The sequence below is a fragment of the Spodoptera frugiperda genome, chromosome 14 (genome assembly GCF_023101765.2).
Source record: "Spodoptera frugiperda isolate SF20-4 chromosome 14, AGI-APGP_CSIRO_Sfru_2.0, whole genome shotgun sequence".
Classification (NCBI taxonomy): Eukaryota; Metazoa; Arthropoda; class Insecta; order Lepidoptera; family Noctuidae; genus Spodoptera; species Spodoptera frugiperda.
This window is the reverse complement of record NC_064225.1, coordinates 6,867,609-6,890,232: the sequence shown is the minus strand read 5'-3', so window position 1 is coordinate 6,890,232 and position 22,624 is coordinate 6,867,609. Positions and strand designations below refer to the sequence as shown.

At 37.6% G+C, this 22,624-nt stretch overlaps 2 protein-coding genes across 3 annotated transcripts; one reads left to right on the top strand and one right to left on the bottom strand.

Annotated features, from left to right (window-relative positions):
• Positions 1-1,268: 1,268 nt before the first annotated feature.
• Positions 1,269-13,383, bottom strand: LOC118279343 (uridine phosphorylase 1). The gene is made up of 7 exons (XM_050698233.1): positions 13,220-13,383; positions 6,063-6,184; positions 5,589-5,712; positions 4,905-5,063; positions 3,692-3,877; positions 2,229-2,367; positions 1,269-1,576 (listed from the first exon to the last, which is right to left on the bottom strand). The coding sequence occupies exons 2-7, from the start codon at positions 6,170-6,172 to the stop codon at positions 1,269-1,271; spliced, it is 1,026 nt and encodes a 341-aa protein (XP_050554190.1). The 5' UTR covers positions 6,173-6,184; positions 13,220-13,383.
• On the top strand, positions 7,023-22,474 carry LOC118279342 (stabilizer of axonemal microtubules 1). Of its 2 annotated transcripts, none has more exons than XM_050698405.1 (13): positions 7,023-7,041; positions 14,636-14,786; positions 15,175-15,378; positions 15,865-16,051; positions 16,474-16,616; positions 16,913-17,004; positions 17,198-17,308; positions 17,949-18,045; positions 18,548-18,734; positions 19,213-19,305; positions 20,852-20,964; positions 21,469-21,562; positions 22,114-22,474. In XM_050698405.1, exons 2-13 carry the CDS (start codon positions 14,673-14,675, stop codon positions 22,194-22,196), a joined length of 1,518 nt encoding a protein of 505 aa, XP_050554362.1. In that variant the 5' UTR covers positions 7,023-7,041; positions 14,636-14,672; the 3' UTR covers positions 22,197-22,474. The 2 variants fall into 2 exon arrangements, with proteins under 2 accessions (XP_050554362.1, XP_035454901.2); XM_035599008.2 differs by lacking the exon at positions 7,023-7,041 and adding an exon at positions 11,419-11,598.
• Positions 22,475-22,624: the final 150 nt, after the last annotated feature.

The window sequence follows — 22,624 nt, the reverse complement described above, 5'->3', positions numbered from 1 at the left end:
CATCCTCCATAATTTTCACACATTACATCGTTTTTAATAAAATTTTACTCTGATAAATGGGAAATATCACACACGGTAATTTCTGCCTAAGTTATTTCATTCGTTTAGCTATATGCGGAACAATTACTGTCGGTCTGATTACAGACTGTGCCGACTGCGGGCGGTCGGCGCAGCTACCAACAAAAATTCATTAGTTGCCGCGGTGGACGGCCGCTCGCACAATAACAAGGAAATAATACCTCTACCACAATGTTTGTTCTACGATACATAAGGCTTTTTTTGATGGGGGTAAAACATCCAATAACTTCTCCCGCTTTTGGCGAGACGAGAGGGAGTGTCAGACTCTTACTGACTAAAAACCACCCCGTTCCTAGTCCTGCTTTTCGAGCTGGAGCCCCGATAACCCGCTAGGTAATCCGCAGCTTCGATTCAGGCGTCAGCCCTACTGGGCCCCATCTGTGGTGGTCTGATACGCCACATAAGGCTGGATTTATTATTTGTCATTGACATGTATAATACATTGGCTTCTACCAGCAGTTTGAATCGCGTTCCCGCAATAAAAGAAGTAAGCGGGTTGGTGGCTAAACGGAGACTTGACAACGTTAAAAGAAAATAGTCTGTGTAATATTCCTTGTCCTACGGGTTATTTGGTGTACTACTTGGGACTGTATATGCTATATAAACCAAAACTGTATTTTTAAGATAATTAATATATTTTTATTTAAAAATCATCAAAAAATACATTTTTAAATCTTACTTACAAAAAAAAGCTGTATAAAAATATAAATTTAGTATTATTTTTAGAATTATACATTATTATGATTTTTAGGGCGCTATGAGAATGGAACATTACTTCTTGAAATACTGGGCAGTTATGTTACCTCCCTACCAAGTCAAGCATGGTCACTCGCTGCCATTCTGTTAGCTTTAATAGCTTTGCAAAGGAAATCATGTCACCTGCAAACAGAAACAACATCTTTTAAAAAGATTTATAACATAAAATATAACATGGATTAGGCTTGAACAAAGTTTTATAAGGTAAACTTTTCTTTTAATCAAAAGAATGCAAAAAAATCTCAGGGCGCTATAAATTACAAAGTTTAAAAAAAATGTTAATTTTGCAGCAGTGAGGAGCAGATATAGTTTTATTTATAATTCAGTTAAGTTTTTTTTTATAACAAATGAATTTATTCTTGTTATAAGGTATGATGGGGTTGACATAATATCCTTGTTGGACAAAAATCCCAAAAAATAAAATAAAATAAAGATTAAAAAAAGAGAATAATAAGGATAGCAAACTCACAACTAACACGCCATCTACCAAACATCCCCAAAACATTAAAAACTTTAAAACAACGCCATCTATACGCAGCGCAACGAACCTGGTCGCCTTGAAGTCTGTCCAAGAAAGTGATGCAAACAATACAAGCGCGGATCCCTGCTTCTCTAGTATAAGCGCTGAAGGCTGGGGCTTCCATCTCTATGTTACGGACACCCATGCCAGTCAGAGATCTTAGAAAAGCCATCTTGTCTGCCTCAGTGTAGTCGCAGAAAGGACCGTCGAGACGCCCTTGGCCTGAAATAAGAAATTGCTTTGATCTAAAGTTTGGCTTCGGTTTCATTTTTCGTATTGAGTAAAACTTTATATACGCTCATTGAGCAACAACGCAGCCGAGCTCTAAACTTTACTGGTGGCATTTAATGTTAGAGGAGTTGAAGAGCTTATATCAGTTTTACTTGATCAGTACCCATAGTATAAGTACGCTTTACGTTTAAAATAATTTAAACGAGAGCCCGTTCGGCGTTCTATTGCCCGGTTCGAATAATCTAACCAATCGGAGCGCTGAATGCGCTCTCGTTTCGATTAATTTAAACGTAACACAAACTTGTACTAAGGATACAAAAGGCGTTCGAAATTCATCTACGCCTGATCAATCGAGAGACCTATAAACCCTTAAAACAGCTTTGTTTTATGCTTAAAAAGTAATCGAAACGCGAGCCCGTTCGGCGTTCTGATTGGCCGGTTCGAATGACCCAACCAATCAGAGCGCCGAACGCGCTCTCGTTCCGTTTACTTTAAACGTAAAGCAAACTCATACTAAGAGTACTGTATAAAGTAAAGTGTCGCATCGCCAGGTTAGACAGCAATTTTACTATTGCAGTGTCCTGAACGATTTAGGCGTTTACTAGTTACCTTAATTTAATCAAACATTGTAATGGTATGCTACCTCTGTAAAAGTCATCAGCTCCCATAGTTCCTCCGATGTAGGTACCGAAGCCATCGTCCGCTGAGCTCAAGGAATGGACCTCTTGATATACTCTCTGGTCGAGGAGTGCCGGCAGCTTGCGAGTTTTGCCTAATATTGGCTGGAATACACAAATTAGTCTTAGAATTAAAAAGTTACTATCGTATCGTCATGCCTTCTATCCACGAAGAGTTACTGTGCCCAACCCGGGAATTGAACCCAAACATTAAAAGATTAGTATAGTTTAGAATCGCAGAAACAAAACCCTTCCTCCGAGATCCCCGATTCCCCAACAACCCTTATATTCCTAACCCCCAATAAGCCGGCAACGCACTTGTAACGCCTCTGGTATTTTAAGTGTCCATGGGCGACGGTGATTGCTTAACGTCAGGTGATCCGGCTGCTCGTTTACCGGCTTATTCAATAATAAAATCTATTGTCAATTTCATATACTTAAACTATGTATCATCAAACAACAAAGTAATACTACCTCCCCTCATCATCAACCACAACATAGGCGTAGCCAGGTTTTGGTATCGGGAGGGGTTTAAGAAAGTAAAATGAACAAAACTTCCTTCATGCATGAGAAAAAAAAAACAATTTATGTAATAAACAGATTTTATCTTAACTTTTCGGGGAGGGTTTGAACCCCCAAACCCCCCCCCTGGCTACGCCTATGAACCACAACTACAAAATTTTATACACCACCCGATAACCTTGGCCTTGTTCGTCCTTACAAAGATAATGACTGTCTCTAGTACAAGATAAGACAATACTAAAGATAACCAGGTGATTATCATGCATACGAACATTTGTGTGACGTAGGTCAGTGAATAATAATGCACACACCACTCACTTGCATTCTAATCGACGTCTACATTGCAATGGGCTTATTGTGTAATGCTCTTTTGTTTGCATATTTATTTGTGCTACTTTTGAACCGAAAAAGAAATCACGCCTCTGTTTCTAGAAGTGACAGACAGGTGTCTTAAGAAATGCAATTTTTTGTCTAATATCGGTAGGGTCTATAATGTAATAGGACATCTAATTTGAAAAATATCCCACACCTAGTAATATATTGGCACATTTACGGTTTTCATAGTTTACCTGACTTGTTTAGTTTTTAGTTTACTGACCAATGAACCGTTGTTTTGCGAGCGTGAGGGGGAAACTACAATAATAGTATAATGACACTTACGACCTCTCTCGATGAATATGGAAATAAATAGATTAATATGCACTTTTAAACACGTAAACCATATAAAGTCAATTTTGCATTTTTTGCAGATGTGCCAATATATTACTAGGTGAGCGATATAACCTTTCAACCGTTGAAGATTTCGGCAGAGGTGCTCTATTTATATGTATAATGCAAGACTTACTTTTCACCAGTTATTTAAATTGAATAAAAATGGAAAATGAAATGAAGTATACATTAAACTCACAATATCATAGGTCTGTTCCAAATTGCCATTTAGTCCAAAAGACGAGACGACGACGGAGCCGGCCGGTATGGAGAGACCTCCCGATGTGCCTATTCTGAAGAAGATAGGGTCCTTGGCTTTCGCGTAGGACATCAACTTGATCACCTCTTGAAGGACTGTCGTCATCGATGGGATGCCTATGCCATGCTGGAAAAAAGAAATAGATACTTAACAGTGAAGGACTAACTGCCGCACTCAGAGTCATTTAATGATTACTTAAACCAGTCCTTAGTAATTGTTTTCGATACAAAATCATTACTTAAGAATAGTTTAAGTAATCATTAAATGTCAAGCAAAGTCAAGGATGCTACATAGCATATTGCGAAACTCAAGTGGGTGTAGGCTGGTCACATTGCACTCCAACAGGGTTCATCGTGCAAAAATTGAAGCTATTTACTATGGCCGGAGTAATTCCACCACCTGAACCAACGGGAACTCCGTTTCGCCATAAATGATTTCCCTGCTTTCCTGCTTTTCTCTTAAATTTTTCCTAAATTTTCTTTACTATAAACCTCACGGAACTCGATACCTTTCCAACGAATGCAAAACCGTGGAAATCGGTTCATGCGTTATATAGACTCGTTCGCCGGCGGCTGCGTAGGTGTTTGCGTTGTCCCGAGAATCGAACCCAACACCTACGCAGCCGCCGGCGAACGAGTCTAACGAGCCAACATAGTCGCGCGCGCCGGATAGTACGCGTGAGTCCAGGCAGAGGGCGCGATGGGCGCGAAACTCGAGTCGCCAGTAGCAGCGCGACAATCGCCGCGTCGTGTGTCGCGGAATGCTGCTCATGAATATGAGCCTCTAGCATGGCTTGAAACTAGTCGAGTTCCTCGTCAAACAAATACGTGAGTAACACGCCGATAACATAATTAATAGATTACATCATTATTACAATTAGGATACTCACACTGACGGAGAGAACAGGTCCAACTTTATACATGGCGTATCTCTGCGAGTGTTTGGTGAGGTTCACCATATCTCCTTGATGGTTATTATATAATATTACATAATTATTATACCCATCACGGGACCACAGGGTCTCGGACCTTTCTTTGGAAGGCATACGAGGTGCCGAAGCCAACTCGCAGAGGCCCGTTGAACAATTTTAATCTAAATTTATTGGGACATCAGCCAGCGATTGTTACATTATTATTATAATGAGGATACTCACACTGACGGAGAGAACAGGTCCAACTTTGTACATGGCGTATCTCTGCGAGTGTTTGGTGAGGTTCACCAGCCTCTCCCCTTTGTTCGGCAGATCCAACACCTCTCTCATGTACTCAGCAAACTCACGCATACGAACCTTCGTGCCGCCCATACAGACAAACTGGAAAACAGATATGAAATAGAATTGTACCATAAAAATACAAATGCGGTCGGAAAATGGTATTTAATGCTTGTTTTTTAAGTTTTAAAAAAATATTATGATTCTAGTTTCTACCAGTCATAGCCACTGGTAGAACCTAGAATCATAATCAACCATCATCTACCCCTGTTCCAAATTTTAAGCCGATCCCTTCAGCCATTTCAAATATACTCGTACATACAAACTTCCGCATTTACAATATTAGTAAGATCTCAAATCCGTACTCAAATCTCAAAACCATATCGATATCTCAAATCGATAACATTAAGTACAAAATCTCCTAAGTTGGTCAAAGTCAAAGCATTTATTTCAATTAATCCTAAATTAGGCACTTTTGAAACGTCAAATTGAATTGAATTGTCCGTCAGTCTGTCAGTAACGCTAGGTGCTCGTTCCAAAGTGTAGCTTCGAATGGAGAAGAACGAGCAAGAAACTCCATCGTTACTCTTTTAAATAATTGTTTTTTTTTTTAGTAGGTAAACTTACCTTGACATCTCCAAACATTGCAGGAAGATCATAAGTCTTTGTGTCAAGTCCTAAGTGGTACAGAATGTCCACATCCAGGCCGGCGAGATGTTTGTTCGGCAACATTATGGTACCATCTGCATTTCTGTAATTAGAAATCTTTTTTTAATATCTTTATTTTTCACTTGCAATATTGTTGGTGTAGCATAGATTTCCGCATAGTAACGCCCGATTCTATCAATAATATAAAAATAAGTTGAGTTTTCTTTCCTAACTCCAGAACCCACCAACCGATTTTCACGGTTTTGCATTCGTTGGAAATAGCAAAATTCAAGAGAAAAGCAGGAACACAGGGATAATCATTGGTGACGAAGGGAGTTCGCCGGGTTTGCTAGTTCTACATAACTATATTTTTACTTCTTAAGGATTATTATTTAAAAAAATGTATTAACCATGTCAGTTCAAAAACTTATAAGGGTAAATATAAATACTCACTTGGGGCATGGTTTTCCTGGATGTAGTTCGTCCCACATCAACCGACAGTTGTCATAATGCGGTGCTAACGACTCCTTATTTGGAACCACGTAGTCACAATTGCAACTCATCTTCTAGCTTGTCTAAAACAAAAATATAACTTTAAAGTGCAATAGGTACATCACATCACATCAACAGCCAACAGCCTATAAGTAGCCACTGCGTTCCAACTATCTCTTCTCGCACGGAGAATGAGAGTCCAATACAATCAACGCTTTTTATCCCCGTAGGCGTAGGAAGAGGTGCACATTACGGCACGTAACGCCATTGTACATCCATTTATCACCATTTATGTTATAAGTCCCATGTAATAAGGGGTGAACCTATTGCCATATACTAGGCACAATTCCAGAATTCGCACAAGGAACAACAAACAAACAAACAAGGAAGTTATTTTCATAAGAATCCAAGAAATAAAAGATAAGTAAATCAAATACACATTGCACATAGAAACATGCTTGCAAACAAAATATACATAATATATTATACCTATGTATTAAACCATACATATTATACCTCTTATCAAATAAACTCTTATCAAATTAAAATGCATTGATTAATACTCAAACTAATGATATGTAACTCGAATTTTATCAAAATATTGTGATAAGAAGTATGCACTTTTAGATAATAGGTAGGTAACAATAGTAATCGACCTAATTCACGATAGACCTATTCGACAAAAAAAACCTCAAAGTTTGTTCAACCGTGCGTAAGGCACGTCGCGTTCCGAGCGCGCCTCAAAGAGTCATCAGATCACCATAGATGGTACCACCACAGTTAGGCTGATGCCTGATCCGGAGCTGCGGACTACCTAGCGGGTTTACCGGGGCTCCGGCTCGAAAAGCAGGAGTAGGAACGGGTGGTTTTTAGTCAGTAATAGTCTGACAAGAGCCCATCTGTGACTCGAAACTAGTTGAGGTTTTCTCTAATAATGTAGGTGAGTAAACCGTATTGTTTTAGTTATTTTCAGTATGTCTCACGATAGTTATTATAATATAGAACAAACTTTTGAGTCAAAGAATGAGAGATGTAAATTGAAGCAATTGTTTATAATTGGTACAGGCGGCGATGTGTGTTTTGGAACCAAACGACCGGTCTGGTAACAATTGGGGGAGGCCCCATATATCTGAATATAAATCTACAAAGATTCCACTTCAGTACTAAATACATGTAGACATCTTTTGGCTCATACGATGACTAAAATTCGCAAATTCATCCAAATCAGTCCAACCGTTTGATAAAGTGAAAGTCAAAAATATTTATCTCAAATAGACTGGGAAGTCTTTTGAAAGTCAAAGTAAATATAATGTAATAATATATAAAAAAAATTCTTTTGTTATTTGTTAATTTGCTATATGCATAAATGTTATTTCTTTGTATTTTATAAGTAATACCTATATAAAAATATAATTTTAGAAAACTTTAAATAAATATAAGAAAATAATAAACATTTACATTATTTTTTACATTTATATTATTTTTTAAATAAATATAAGAAAATAATAAACATTTATATTATTTTCTTATATTTATTTAAACTTTAAGAGAAATCTATTTAAGTTGCATGCACTAACCTTGAATGCGTGTGAGCAAGTCGACGAAGGTTACAATACTAAGTCAGGATGTCCAACTGCAGTGCTTATCATAGCTACATAAATCCTATTTTAGTACTTATAGGTATATAGGCCGCCTTATCGGTCGACAAGTACCAACATGTCCGTGCTTTCCGGTTTTGTTAAAATATTAATTTATTTAGCTTCCTTCCGCGTACTCTGGACTAAAATTACCCCTAATCAGTGTAACTACCGCACTCAGACATCATTAGGTAATCATTAAATCTTAATGATTTATTATTTGATTACCTTAATCTCATTAAATCTTAAAAAATTTGTGGTGATATTGTATGGACAATTTTTTTTTGGGAAAGCGTATCTTTTTGTGAAAGAGTAACAAAAATTATTCGTATTCATAAAATTATTTATAATTATTTCAGTATATTATAATATAGAAAAACAAAGAAAGAAAGAAAAATAGTTTACTTGCACCGTTTACAAAAACATAAACATACATAATTGATAAAATAAAAGTATTCACGGCGCAAAAAGGCCAGTACTCAGCTAAAATGCCTTATGCAATAATATAGCACAAGGCAAACCGCAGTTTCAGTATACTATGAATTTTAACTTTATTTTCATTACTATAACACTTATTATCGCATGAGAAACTCGAACGAGTAGCGCGGATGGCGGCGACGCCGCGGGTATTCCGGCGCATTCTACAAACGGGCCGTGCGACCGCGTAAGAAATCGCGGGAAGTCCCGAGAATTGTCGAACAGTCGCGAACGACCGCTGGCAATATCGCACAACTAGTAATATATTGGCACATTAACGGTTTTCATAGTTTATCTGACTTGTTTAGTTTTTACTTTACTGACCAATGAACCGTTGTTTTACGTGCGTGACTGAAACTACAATAATGGTATAATGACACTTACGACCTCTCTCGGTGAATATGGAAATAAATAGATTAATAATGCACTTTTAAACACGTAAATCATATAAAGTAAATTTGGCATTTTTTGCAGATGTGCCAATATATTACTAGGTGAGCTTAATGAGCATATCCTGCCTCTCGCGCCCGCTCCCCGCGCGCGTCTTTTGCCCGCGAGCATTCGAATTCATTCCTTGCAGTGTCATTAATACAGAAATGATAGAAATGGATGAAGAAAAGGTTATTTATTAAGTCTCATCTGAACAGGTCCGCAGAAACTGTTGTGGTTCTTTCCTCAAAAGACCACTACAGAACCAACTTGCACGGTTCTCCGACATCTTTAATTGATTTTGTCTGGACTTTAAAAGAGACTGTGACCTCTGAGTTTGTTTCGGCATTTCTTCTCAGAGTAGTCCGATGGGAAATGCCGGCCTCATCTAGTTATTTAAGAGATTGACGTGTAAAAGAGTTACATTGTAACCTATTTGCAAAATAAATATCATTTATAAGTTTCCTCGAGTTTTGTTGAAAGTAAACTGCGCATAGAGAGCGAGTGACCCATGAATTCATCGCGGGTGGGCTTGAGAAGGAGCGCGGATTCCCGCGACTGCTCGAGAAGTCACAGGAGTCTGCGCTTCGTTGCCCTTCGCCGCTCTTTCGGTGTGAGTTGACCCTAATACCATCAAAAACATCCTGTAAAAACATCCAAGTCTCGCACCTCATCAGTTTTTCTACCGTAAAACGTTGTGAGATCCATGTAATACCATGTCGGTTATTTTATTTAGTCCCTACTTAAGGGACCTTCTGTCTTAAGTTATTACTAGCTTTTGCCCGCGACTTCGTCCGCGTGGTTGTGTTAGTGGTTGGTGGTCAAAATTAAAACAACTTTAACCCTTTTTATTCGCTATAAAAAGTAGCCTATGTTCTTTCGTTCCCCATTAAGTGTCTAAATACAAAGTTTCACTGTTACAACTTTAAAAATGACGAATTTCCATATGATCATTCATCCCCTATTTTTACCCACTCTCCCCTATGTTACAGCTTTAAAAATGTCGAATTTCCATTTGATCATTCATCCCCTATTTTTACCCACTCTCCCCTATTTTTTGCAATAAATAGTAGCCTATGTTCTTTCGTTTCCCATTAAGTGTCTAAATACAAAGTTTCACTGTTACAACTTTAAAAATGACGAATTTCCATATGATCATTCATCCCCTATTTTACCCACTCTCACCTATGTTACAGCTTTAAAAAATGCGAATTTCCGTATGACCATTCATCCCCTATTTTTACCTACTTTCCTCTATGTTACAGCTTTAAAAATGGCTAATTTCCATATGACCATTCATCCCCTATTTTTACCCATTCTCCCCTATATTTTGCAATAAATATGTTGTTCTTCAGGGTCTATTCTATCTCTGTACCAAAAATTTCATCAAAATGTTCGGTTTACTGGTTTAGGCGCAACGGCGTAAGCGTAACAGACAGACAGAGCCGTGCAGCAGAAATCGTAATATTTTAATTTCACCACAACTTCTAAACCAAATGTCCAATTTTAATCATTCAAAGACCAAATATTATAAACATAAACTGTACTTATTGATGAAATAATTTATTTTGATAAGGATTAATAGCATGAGTAAAATAAACGCGTTTAAATGTAGTCCAAAAAAATTCAAGATTTTTAAATAAAAATGTGGTTGTTGTGCCTCACTCGACATAGATAGGTATAGTGTGTCGCGTACTTTTTTGTAGATATTTATAAGATCTACAATTAATTATAACATTTTATGGTTCTATCTTTTGTAGTTTAGGCAGTGTACGCAAAATAAGTAACTTCTTTGGTTGATTTTTTTCAGTTTGTGTCCGAAAGATCCAAATATCTTACGGTACCCTATTTTTTTCCAAAATAAAATATAGCCTATGTTACTCGTGGATAATGTAGCTTTCGAATGGTGAAAGAATTTTTTAAATCGGTCCAGTAGTTTTTGAGCCTATGAATTACAACCAAACAAACAAAGTTTTCCTCTTTATAATATTAGTGTAGAAGTGTAGATTACAACCAAACAAACAAAGTTTTCCTCTTTATAATATTAGTGAGCCATTATTCTCAATAGTAGCACGTAATATGGAGTAAATAATTAAATAATCACGCCTCATTAACTTTATCCTTATGCAGTAAGTACCTACGTCTAGTAGGTACTATGATATGACATATGAACAAACAATTATACAGACGTAGCTCGCGAGCTATAGACCGGTGCAATGCGCCGGTTCACCTTGGTTCTAGGCAACACCAATAATTGCCAACCTACAACATATTTGCTATGGATATTGCATCTTTTTAATATTAATTTATGCTTCGGCATGAATGGGCCGGCTCGACCGAAGTGATACCACGGCCTCTCAGAAAATCGACGTGAAACAACGCTTGCGTTGTGTTTCGTTGTGTGAGTGAGGTTACCGGAGGCCCAATTACCGCCCTTCCCAATCCCAGATTCAGCAAACCTTAACTTCCTAACCCTCAAAAAGCCGGCAACGCACTTGTAGCGCCTGTGGTATATCAAGTACCGTCCGCTCGTTTACCTCGTTTAGTTTTATAATTTGTTTACTCAATATCGTAAAAATTGGTAAGGAATCGAGATGTAAAGATTATGATCTAGAATAACCCCTAGTATTAGGCTATGTATCTACGGAAACGCGGGCGAACCCGCTAACGAGCTGACAAGCTACTCAAAAAGTTAAATAAGAAGTGTTAAAAACTTTTTGGTTTTCGAAAAAAGAATTCAACCGACCGACTAGATAAACTTCAGAAAAAATACAAACAAACAAACAAAAGCTAACTTTCCAAAACTGTCATTTTTCTATGATCTATCTATTTTTTAGACTGAAATGTCTTTATAAATTATTTTCAGTTAATTCCCATTAGATTTTAGTTTTTTATTTAAGATTTTTTTTATACAGTGGACTTAGGGATAAGGATTAAAACTAAAGTATGCCTGAGTAAGTAGTTTTTTATTGTTTACGCACCTTTTTAGTTGCACACCTTAATAGCACTGTAATACAATTAAAATAACTACTGGAGTAATAGCTACGTATCTTAAATTGCCTCGATAATAAATCTAAAACCTACAGAAAATCAAATACAAGTATCTTATCATTAAAACCTAAAATATGACGTCACCAAGCGAATTTATCACTAAAATGCAATCATCGTGCAATAGCAACCCATAATACAATTATTAATTCTGCTATCCTGGTAGTTGTTTTGATAATAATGCATTTGATATCATATTTATAGACATTATTTTATCATAACATTATTATCAGAGTTTATTTTCAGGGAATTACCCAACTTTTCCTATTACATCTTTATACAGTATACAGTATGGAGATCACTCATATGATTTAAATTAAACTACAAGTATTACTAGTCCACAGAAGCATATTACAACTAAATATTTCAACGAGAACAGAAAATAAAAAAATGGAAATTTTCGAACAAAATAAATAAATCAAGTATTTAATTCTATATGAATGAAGCTGCCCATGTTCCTTGACCATAGAAGAGCTGTAATCTTTTTCGTTGTCTAGAAATGTTAAGGACATGTGGCGCGGCTGTTACAATGCCGTATTTGTAAAAAATTTTCAAATTAACTCAAAGGAAAAATGCATGCATATTGTATATTGTCAGACAATGATAACAAATATGTGGTTAAAATTAAGTCATAAGGGGTTTCCCCAAACGGTATAGAAATGGGTTTTTACGCATAGCGTACATAATGTCAGTTCCATCGTAACCTAAACTATTTATAAACACATCACAAGATATGGGCCATGAAATGGAACACAATTATTGCAATGTCACCATTTGCTTAGGATAAAATGCTGTAAAACATACCTACATCTGGCGGCCTACTCTAATTCAACGAACGAACGAAAAAACTTCGCAGATTGCATACTACAATTATATTTATTGCGAACTTTCGTGAACAAAAATGAACTGTTAAATGAAGACAAATAAATAGGTTTTGATATGAAATTAAAAATAAAACGTTATTTCAAGTAATTCTATTAGTAAATCAATAAAATCTACGGCCGAAGATTAAACGAAACTTCGGATTCGAGAACCAGAGTAGGCCCCCAGTTCTGTTCAAACTAACTGCCGCACTCAGAGACATTTAATGATTACTTAAACTATTCCTTAATAACGATTTTGTTTCGAAAACAATTGCTAAGGATTGGGTTAAGTAACCATTAAATGACTCTGAGTACGGCGATAATAAACCTAAGCCTAACCTAAACAAGACAATCGGCGAGGCGTCACCGTTTCATGATGGATATCCCACCCACTCGCATGAAGCGGTTCGCTTCAAGCTTCCTTGTGCGAACTGCTAGGGAGTGGATCGCCTTGCCGGAGTCTGTGTTTCCTGATGGGTATAACCTGGGTGTCTTCAAAGCCCGAGCTACAAAGGACGTCCGCCCATGAGCAACCTATTCAATGTTGCTTGCAAGGGGAGACGTACTCCATCGTAGGTCGCATCATCACTTACCATCAGGCGAGATAGTGGCCAAACGTCGGCCCATAAAAAAAAAAACAAATTTTCTCTCATATTGTACTTACCTACCAACTTCTTTAGATGCACTTCACTTATTCACTTCTTAATATTTTTTGAACTCTACACGTACAGTCCACTTCAGTTATGGAGATCGATTACTCTCAAATTACTCGGTTGTCTGTAGGTCAAGGATAACATGATAACAGTTGAACTTCCTACTGTTATCTCTTTAATAATTTTACATCTGAATTAGAACTACATTGTACGTAAACTGGTGAAGAAATACGTCGAAATCTGTGTCCAGTTTCGGATAAGATAATTAAATTAAAATAATATAATAATAGGTACTTTAATTTTTATTCATGTGAAGAGAGATATTCTAATAATGGTCAAATACTCAGACGTCAATTTTAAGACGCTCTCAAATATAGTTCTGTCTTTACAAATTCTTTGTAATTGACAGAGCAATAGCATGATGTTTCAGTATTCTGGCGTAAATTAATTGGATTATACGACTTAACTCTTCTTCTGAACGTAAATGTTCGTACTCAACTTGTTTCAAGCCACGACGGGGGCTCATAGCATTTCTTGTTGCTTTTCTGTGCGTGATAGGTAAAGCTAAGTGTTTCGAATTTATATCTCAATCTAAGTAAACTAGTACCTTACCTAATACCTATGTATTCCAAACTATCTCCACCTAAATAAATCTTCAAGCAATCTGCATACTCAAAACCATTTACATAAGGCACATATTTCCTCAGCAATAAAGTGATTGATGACTTTATCCTGTGACCCATTTCATCCCTTATAAAGTGAACATCAGCTTAGCTTGGAGTTTTTACCGTGTCCTAAAGACCTTGACCTGACCCTATTATGGGGACAGACAATGAAAAAACAACGATCGAATTTCGCTATTCATATACCTTTTCACCAAGGTCAAATATTCGGTTTTTAATCGCCTTTTCAACAAGGTCATTAGGGTAAAAAGATACTTTTCAATAAGAATTTGAAGTGAGGTTTGCGAATATCGACGTCTGAGCCATTTTCGTAGTGAAAAGGAAATAGTTTTATGTGTAATTTTTAACTTTATTATTGGGTGAGTTACAAATGTGTTTACAGAGCAAGCGGTCTTTGATTTGATTGCCAGATCTGACAAAGTTTTTTTGGGTTTTCGAATATTCCTAGTTATCGTATAGAATCGAGAATATTGATGTACGCTACATAGGACTTCTATCAAAACTGGTGATAAATGGGTGTTTCACGGTACAAATCTCCTCTGCCTATTCATCCGAAGATGAACTAGAGCACATCAATCAGCTCTAGCATTATCAATGACGTTGATGACCCATCAGACCATGTCCGATAACCTAAGTCCTTACCCTATTAACCATTGAAGATGGGGATTTCCAATAAGTGTCCAACCGAATTAAGACCGTATATCGATAGGAATAAAGATAGAAATGGAAATTTGATGTTCCCAGGTGCTGCATACCCTGTCCGGCAGCGGCGCCATGCGCCATGTCGGCGGGTATCAAGTCGGGGCTGCGGGATGGGAAGCCCATCGACGGGAAGCAGGAACATCCCTGCCCCTGTCGAACTTGCTGCTGCGGGAAACCACCTATTGTGAAACCGGTATGTTAGAGAATTCGTTACCTACTTAAGATTTCCGAAATCGAACATTTCCAATAGAAACCTACTTACTAATCTTAAGTGCAAGAAATTCAATAGTGGTTGTACTAGCAATAGCACTTATCTACTAACACTTTACACTGAAACAATTAATCAATTATGGAAAGTACGTATAAAAATAACTCAAATGACACAACATCATGAATGAACCAGAGTATGTGGTTAGAGAATTAAAGAGTAGTCCTTATTAGGTACATTTACAGCTTGCTTACCCCACAGTTTGATGAGGTAAATCTATTGGGTTGGGCGGATGGGCAGTGCTTACAAATGAGTACTTAAAAATGAAGTCGGTAATGAGGGAATATAACCAATTCTTCTTTTCTCATTTCAGTGCTACAAGCAGCCTCGCATCCCAGACTCGTACGCGCCGCGTCGCTGCTACATGCGGCCCACGGCCCCGGTGGAGTCGTGCACCACGTACAAGCTGTCCTACCTGCCGGTGGACGGGTGCCGCAACCTGCGCGGGGAGGCACGGAAACCACCTCCCAACCTCGTGCCCAGCTGCGAACCTATGGAAGGATGTACTGTGCAGAAGGTAAAGTCTTGTTTCTAGTCTGTAGATTGGTATGTGAACGAGAAGATGGAGAATTCGAAAAGAGGAAAGCGACACAAAAGGAGATTCACTTATGTCTAATTTTGTGTTCTATAATCTATCAGGTTTTTCTTCTGGTTAGGGTCTGGACGACAAAGTTAATCATTCCAAAGTTTTTCTAAATAAAGAAGCCTTGGAAGAAATTCCATTCCCAGTAGGACTGATGCCTAATCCGGATCTGTGGACTACCTAGCGGGTTTACCAAGATCCTGCTCGAAGGGCAGAAGTTGGAACGGGGTGGTTTTTAGTCAGTAAGAGTCTGACACTCTCTCTCCCTCGCCCAAGGCAGGAGAAGCCATTGGATGATATACCCCCTTAAAAAAATCTAAAATGACTTCGCTAAAAATTTTTCACCATGTCTTATTATGGGTTACTTTTCCTTCGAAATCATCAGCCAATAATTTTACCAGCATACTGTTCTGTTTCCAGCTATCATACCTCCCGAATCCGACGTGTATAACGCAGCCGATCCGGCCGTGTAACCACGACATGTGGGGTCAGGGTCCGATGCAGAACATCACCACGCAGCGACACGACTACGTACCGAAGCCCTGCGTGCTACGGGAGAGTTTCAAACCTGCTCCCAAGTTCCACTGCGTCGAACAGCCCTTTGAGAGTAAAGATCTCTAACTTATTTTTGATGCTTTCTCAGGCTTTACTGGTCAGGTTATCAGTACCTATAGACAGGTAGATAGAATGCAATGATATTGAAAAAGAGCATAACAATGCCTGCTGTTACACCTACTATTGTCTCTCTGCATCACCTGGTTGACTGGTAGAGAATGCCAAATTGGCATTAAGTCTACCTCTGTATGATTGTACATAAAGTGTAAAATAAAAAAATTATAAAACAATGACCACAATGTAAAGTAACTGATAGGTACCTACTTAGTAAGTTTTGGCAAAATATGATGAAGGTGTCAATCACCTTGCACCAGCCACCAGCAAGAGATATGCAATATGACCTCATAGTACAAAGCTATGATTAAATTCTTCTGTGATCGTTTTCCTAAACCTAACCACTCCTCCCTTTTACAGATCGCACTATAAATAAGCTGTCGTATTTACCACCGGAAAAGATCGAGCTGACGAAGTCTTTCGCCCCGGAGAGGTGTTACGAGCGACCAGCCGCCAAGATGGAAGGTACCACTACACAGAAGATGAGCTACATGCCCAATCAGGTAGTACCTACATTCATACACTTCATGGAGATAAAACACTACTAAAATACAAGAAAACATCTAAAATAGTTACTGACTCCATCACTGGTCGTTTGGTAAAAGCACGAGTACCTGGTTCGTTTAGTTTTAGTTTAGGTCATGAAATCTATAATTCTCTTCGACTGGAATGCTCGAATGAATGTGACTTTCAGCATAACCAGTGAAAAGTCTATGTTAAGTACACCTCCGCTGCTTCGCAAGCAATCCCTTTCCCTTGTAATAAAACACTTTTTTTAATATTATACATATTTTTCCAGATTCTCCCAAAAGAACCGTTACCATGGGCTTGCAAGGGACAATATCAGAAGCCGTGCCAAAAGTTGGACAGTAATACAACCTACGGTATGAGGTATGTTGCGATATCCATCTATTACTATACTGCCTTCAAACTAACCACTTTTCAACTAACAATATTTAACCGGACTCGGTCGGTGAAAAGTAGCCGAATGCTCAACATTACCAAAAGGTTCTATAGAAACGTAGGCCTACTCCACATACTTTCCGACCAGGGAGTTTAACCTTCATTGCACTATTCCTTACAGTTACTTGGACGCAGCGAGCGACTGCCGGCGACGTGCCATCATCCCTGATAGCTGCAACAACCCCGTCACCTCGTCCAAGAGATTTGAAACTCAGACCATTTATAAGAACAGGTAATTAGTAGTATTACTAATACTAGTGGTCGCCTAGTGGCCGAAATTCGACCATATATGATTTAATTTACAATACCACTTAACGTACGTTGAAGGATAATTTTTATTTAATTCAAACTCTTTTATAAAACTCTTTTCATATGAGACGTGAGAATATCATCGCAATGTCTATCGATTTTGACGTTTTGTCAAATACTATGCATGTGTGTGTAATGTTTTATTTATTGATTTAATGTACTTTATAAGCATTATTTTTGAAAAATATTGGCGTTGTCCACTTCTCCTAAACATAAACTATAAGTGTACCAAATTTTATGCTTCTACGTCCGCGCAATTTTCGTAAAAACAGTTACAAAGTTTTTGCTTCACGTATTAATATATAGATAATGTCCATCATTTCAATTCAAACTGTTCAATGGGCCTCTGCGAGTTGGCTTCAGCTCCTCGTACGCCTTCCAAAGGTAAAAGAAAAATAACAAACAAAATAAATAATAATGATATTTTATGAACAACTGCTTTTCTTGTCATCGACTGGCTACTCCGGTTACACCTTCTGCTCAGCAATACAACCTCAGCTCCTAGCAGTTAACTGTATTTTAAGTAAATGAATTACCTATAACAACCCTCTCCTATCTGACAGCTACCTCCCAACCAAGTGTCCCATACCGCAGCCCATAAAACCGCTGTCGAACCTGGTGCCCTCCACTGCACAGATGGAAGGTGATACTGTACAGAAGGTACGATCCGCTTACCACTTTATAGTTTCCAGATCAATCGTAGACGTAGTATACTTAAATTAAAGTCCATTTATAGGTAGTGCACCTATCGAACTACACCACACCACACTAAAAGTTGGAAAAAGACTAAAAATTTTTAGCATTGTTCCTGCCTTTTAAATTTGGACGCCTCAAAGTGTAATAATTGTTGCTCTGTCAAGAGCGAAGTGAAAAAAGAAGAACTGCTAACTGAAATATGTCTAGAATCAGAGGCGGATTTAACCTAAAAAGCCCCTTAAGCACTTCATAGGCGCCCCTAATTAATTTTTAGTGTTGCCATCATTCTAACGGCATGCGCAACGCCCTTCTGTAATCTAGGACCTTAGGCAGTTACCTAGTTTTTTTTAAGATAGATAGATCCCTGCCTAGATTAAATTGATCATCTAAACTTCAGATTTACAAAACACCAAAACTCGTCCAAAATAAAACAACTTAATTAAATCTACTATCATCCCTCTTCCAGCTTTCGTACCTCCCGAACCCGACGTGCATAACGCAGCCGATCCGGCCGTGCCACCACGACATGTGGGGTCAGGGCCCGATGCAGAACATCACCACGCAGCGACACGACTACGTACCGAAGCCCTGCGCCATCAGGGAATCCTGCAAGCCAGACCATAAGTTCCACTGCATTGAACAACCGTTTGAGAGTGAGTTGTCTTATATATACATAGGCATTATGTTATTTATCTGCCGAAGAGGTAAGCAAAGGTGGTCATAAACCCACGATAAATAAGCAGACGGATCACCTGATGGTAAGGAATCGGCGCCGTTAATAGGCACCATCAGAGGCGACAAGTGCGAGATTGGGGATGGGGGATTCTCACGTTGGTAAATAACGAGGGAGATTCTTCAGAGTTGGTCTATTTAGAGGGCCTGGTGGACCCCTTATAGGTGCTGACTGCTGATGGTGGTTTTAGTGGGATTAAAAATCTCACATTCCGTAGCTAACACACTCCTCAAAAGTTAGACGCATTTGTAGTACCCCGATAAGAAAGAACGACGGGGAAAGCTAGCCTACTGCCCTTAACTGGCCACAATTTCGAACTACTCTACTACCGATAATTAAAAAGAACACAATTAAGTATGCACTGCGTATGGCGTTATTCACATACTGTTTGTCATCAGATCGAACTGTGAACCGCATGTCATTCCTGGACCCCGGCCGGTGCGCGATACCCACGTCGTATGCTCCGTTGAAATGCTACGAGAAACCAGCAGGTGAGCTATACATCAGTTACTTTGATTTATTGCCTATATCATGTTTTATTATGATTTAGTATTATAGCAAGACAAATAAGTGCCTACAAATATATGTAAAATTACAACCTATCCTCTATGCTATAATAACCAAGCTTAAACTAAATAATTTAAAAGAAACGACTTAAATCTAATCTAATTAAAAAAAAATTAGACTTACAATTTTATTAAAAAAACTAACTACAGTAACTACTAATAATCGATATCAAACTAAACCTACGTTAAATAGTTTAACCAAAAAACCAGGAAAACCCAACAAATAAACTTATTAATTGACAAATACAACGAAACCAATTTAGAATATACGAAACAGCAGGACCACTACAGACAAATAATCATACGACTGATAATACACTTTTTCTACGATAGTACCGAAGCGCTCGGCCGATACCCAACCAAATGAATGTAACGAAACCATAGCGCGATCTATTTCGATCCCAACGCCATCTATCGAGGATAAAGACAACTTGGATTATTTATTTATACTCCGTTCGGGCATTTTCTTTGTACTAAAAGTTTAATTATATTGATATTATTTTTTTCATACCTTTTTACTATTTATTTACTTTTTTTCGATGAATTAAAACAATAACATGAACCGAAGTCGTGTAACGATCGACATAGAATTATCTATACTCCGTTAGAGCATTTTCTTTGTACTAAATGTTTTATTATATTGATATTATTTTTTTCATACCTTTTTACTATTTATTTACTTTTTTCGATAAATTAAAACAATAACATGAAGTCGTGTAACGATCGACATAGAATTATTTATAAATAATTTATTTCTTATTTTTATTTTTTGATTTTTTGATTTTTGAAATAAAAATATATCTATGTCCTTTCTAAGGTTCTAAACTATATCTGTACCAAATTTCAACCAAATCCGTCAAATAGTTGCGGAGATTAATGGTATAAGCATAGAATGTTCGACGTGATTCTTTAATTTGACATAACTTTTTTATTTATGAACCGATTGACATGAAACAAACACTAAATGTAAATTTAAGCATCCCACAATATATTCGTGAAAACCGCATCCAACTCGGATCAGCCGTTTCTGAGATTAGCGCGCACAGACGAACAGACAAACAGACAAACAGACAAACAGACAAAAAAAAAGTTAATTACATTTTTGGGTTCGACATCGACATAACAATAACCCCTGCTATTTTTTTTATTTTTATTTTCAATGTACAGACAGCACTTTTCTACGATTTTATTATATGTATAGATTACTAGCTGGCCCGACAAACTTCGTACCGCTTCAAACATATTTTTTTTACCTTCCGAACCTCGCCTGAACTTCCACAAATAATTCAAGACTAAAATTAGCCACATCGGTCCAGCCGTTTTCGAGTTTTAGCGAGACTAACGAACAGCAATTGATACATCTGTATAGAGATAAATCAAGTGAGCAGAAGAAAATAATATTTTTATCTGTTAGTTTTTGCTAATAATATTGTTAAATCATAATTTATTTATCCTCTATGTTACGTTTCAGCTAAAATGGAGTCGACGACTACACAGAAGATGTCGTACCAGCCGGTGTGCGTGCCGAAGCCGCAGATGCCGCCGTGGGCGTGCAAGGGACAGTACCAGAAACCATGCCAGAAGGTCAGTACCCAGTCCATTTTAGCTATTTTGGATTTTTAACATTACCGTCTTTCCTTTTTCTTTCTTGTCAGTGTCTTTTGTTCAGTCTCCAATTTTAACCGGCTCTTACTAGGCTGTATTGTTTGATATTTGGAAGCTAGGCAAGTGCCTTTTTAGCCTTAAAAAGGCTTTTAGTCTTAAGAGAAATGCTTTATCTTATGTTTGTCATTGCACTGCACAATCCAAGAAAACTGATTCTTTTTTTCACCGCCAATTTGGTACAGAGGACTTATAACATAACTGATGAAAAGTGGATGTGAAATTGTAGAGAATGCATCGATGCCAACTTTTACGAAGAATAAAAAGCAAAACGATCGTGATTTTAAGGCCTATGATGTCATTGAAACAAAAGTATTAAGACATGAACCCTGTCTCCCGCTAAAAAATGTTACATTCTGCAACTAAATACAGTCAATCCTGTACAACCAATTAAGAAGTTAATAATATTATACTATTTATCTTCAGTTGGAAGGCACAACTATCTACCGGTCATCGTTCCTGCCGCCCGGCGAGGACTGCACGGAGTACATGGATCCCTGCAAGTATGGGGACTGCAAACGTAAGTACCACACTTCTTTAAATAACATACCCATGTACAATATTAGGTCGCAGGGAGTTGCTGGATGCAGGTCGCTTCCAACCGGCCTATTTGGAAGTCATTAGCCTATGTTCAGTAGTGGACATCTTGTGGCTGATATGATGATGGTATGAAATAGAGATCTAGATTTCTAATACAGACTGTCTTGTTTAATCAAAGTGACCAAAAGCGACTGCCACGCCCTCTATGCTATGGTATTGACGTAAACATCGAACGCCCTCTACTCATAGCATTAGAGTAATCACACGTTTTAGCAATTTTTGGAACTTTGTTATTACGACTCAGTGATTTTTTGATTACAATGGGTTCTTCTTTTCATAACTAGCGATAAAATGGATAAACTAGAACTAACGGTAAAACGGTGTAAGTGCTGGGAAAATGTTCTAACATCTATGCACCCCATTCATGTATCTATTCACCCTTAGAATTCTTTCACCCCGTTTTACGGTGCCTTCACATTTGTCTATGACGATTTTACAGGTGGTAATATTGTGTATTTTTTTCCATTCCAGCATGCGACTGCATATGCCCCGCGGAGTGTATAACAACAGATCCGTGCGCGTGCAACTTCCCCAAAGCCGCGTGCTGCTCGTGAACTAAACGCAAAACGCAAACATGGCGGAATATGTTCCAAATTCAAAGTATATCCAAAATGGCGACCATTCGACGGTTACTTGAATCAAACTCGTGGCGTTGAGAATGGTACTTGAAGTACAAAGAAATCATGAAGTTATTTTATTATAATTATACATTAATCTATCATAGTTTTATGGATAATTTTGATTATATAATTAGTAGTAAATTTACGATTAAATTATATTTTGATTAAATTATATTTCGTAATGTTATTGAATAAAGAAATAGATTTTTCTATTGTGTTGTTTTATTTGATTGAAGGGGGTTTGACTGTAATTTGATAATCATAGCAGCAAAGGCGCTTTGACATATTTTATTTAGAAAATTATCTTTTAATCAATCCAAGGTAGCATCGCTTAAACTCTATGGGAGTATCAACACTACTAA

Excerpts from the sequence above, each read along its gene's own strand:
- LOC118279343 (XM_050698233.1), bottom strand. The coding sequence starts at position 6,172 with ATGAGTTGCAATTGTGACTACGTGGTTCCAAATAAGGAGTCGTTAGCA. Across the intron at positions 5,713-6,062 it reads CCAGGAAAACCATGCCCCAA|AAATGCAGATGGTACCATAA; the intron begins GTGAGTATTTAT and ends TTCTAATTACAG. Across the intron at positions 5,064-5,588 it reads CAATGTTTGGAGATGTCAAG|TTTGTCTGTATGGGCGGCAC; the intron begins GTAAGTTTACCT and ends TCTGTTTTCCAG.
- LOC118279342 (XM_035599008.2), top strand. Across the intron at positions 16,052-16,473 it reads CGTCGAACAGCCCTTTGAGA|ATCGCACTATAAATAAGCTG; the intron begins GTAAAGATCTCT and ends TCCCTTTTACAG. Across the intron at positions 16,617-16,912 it reads TGAGCTACATGCCCAATCAG|ATTCTCCCAAAAGAACCGTT; the intron begins GTAGTACCTACA and ends ATATTTTTCCAG.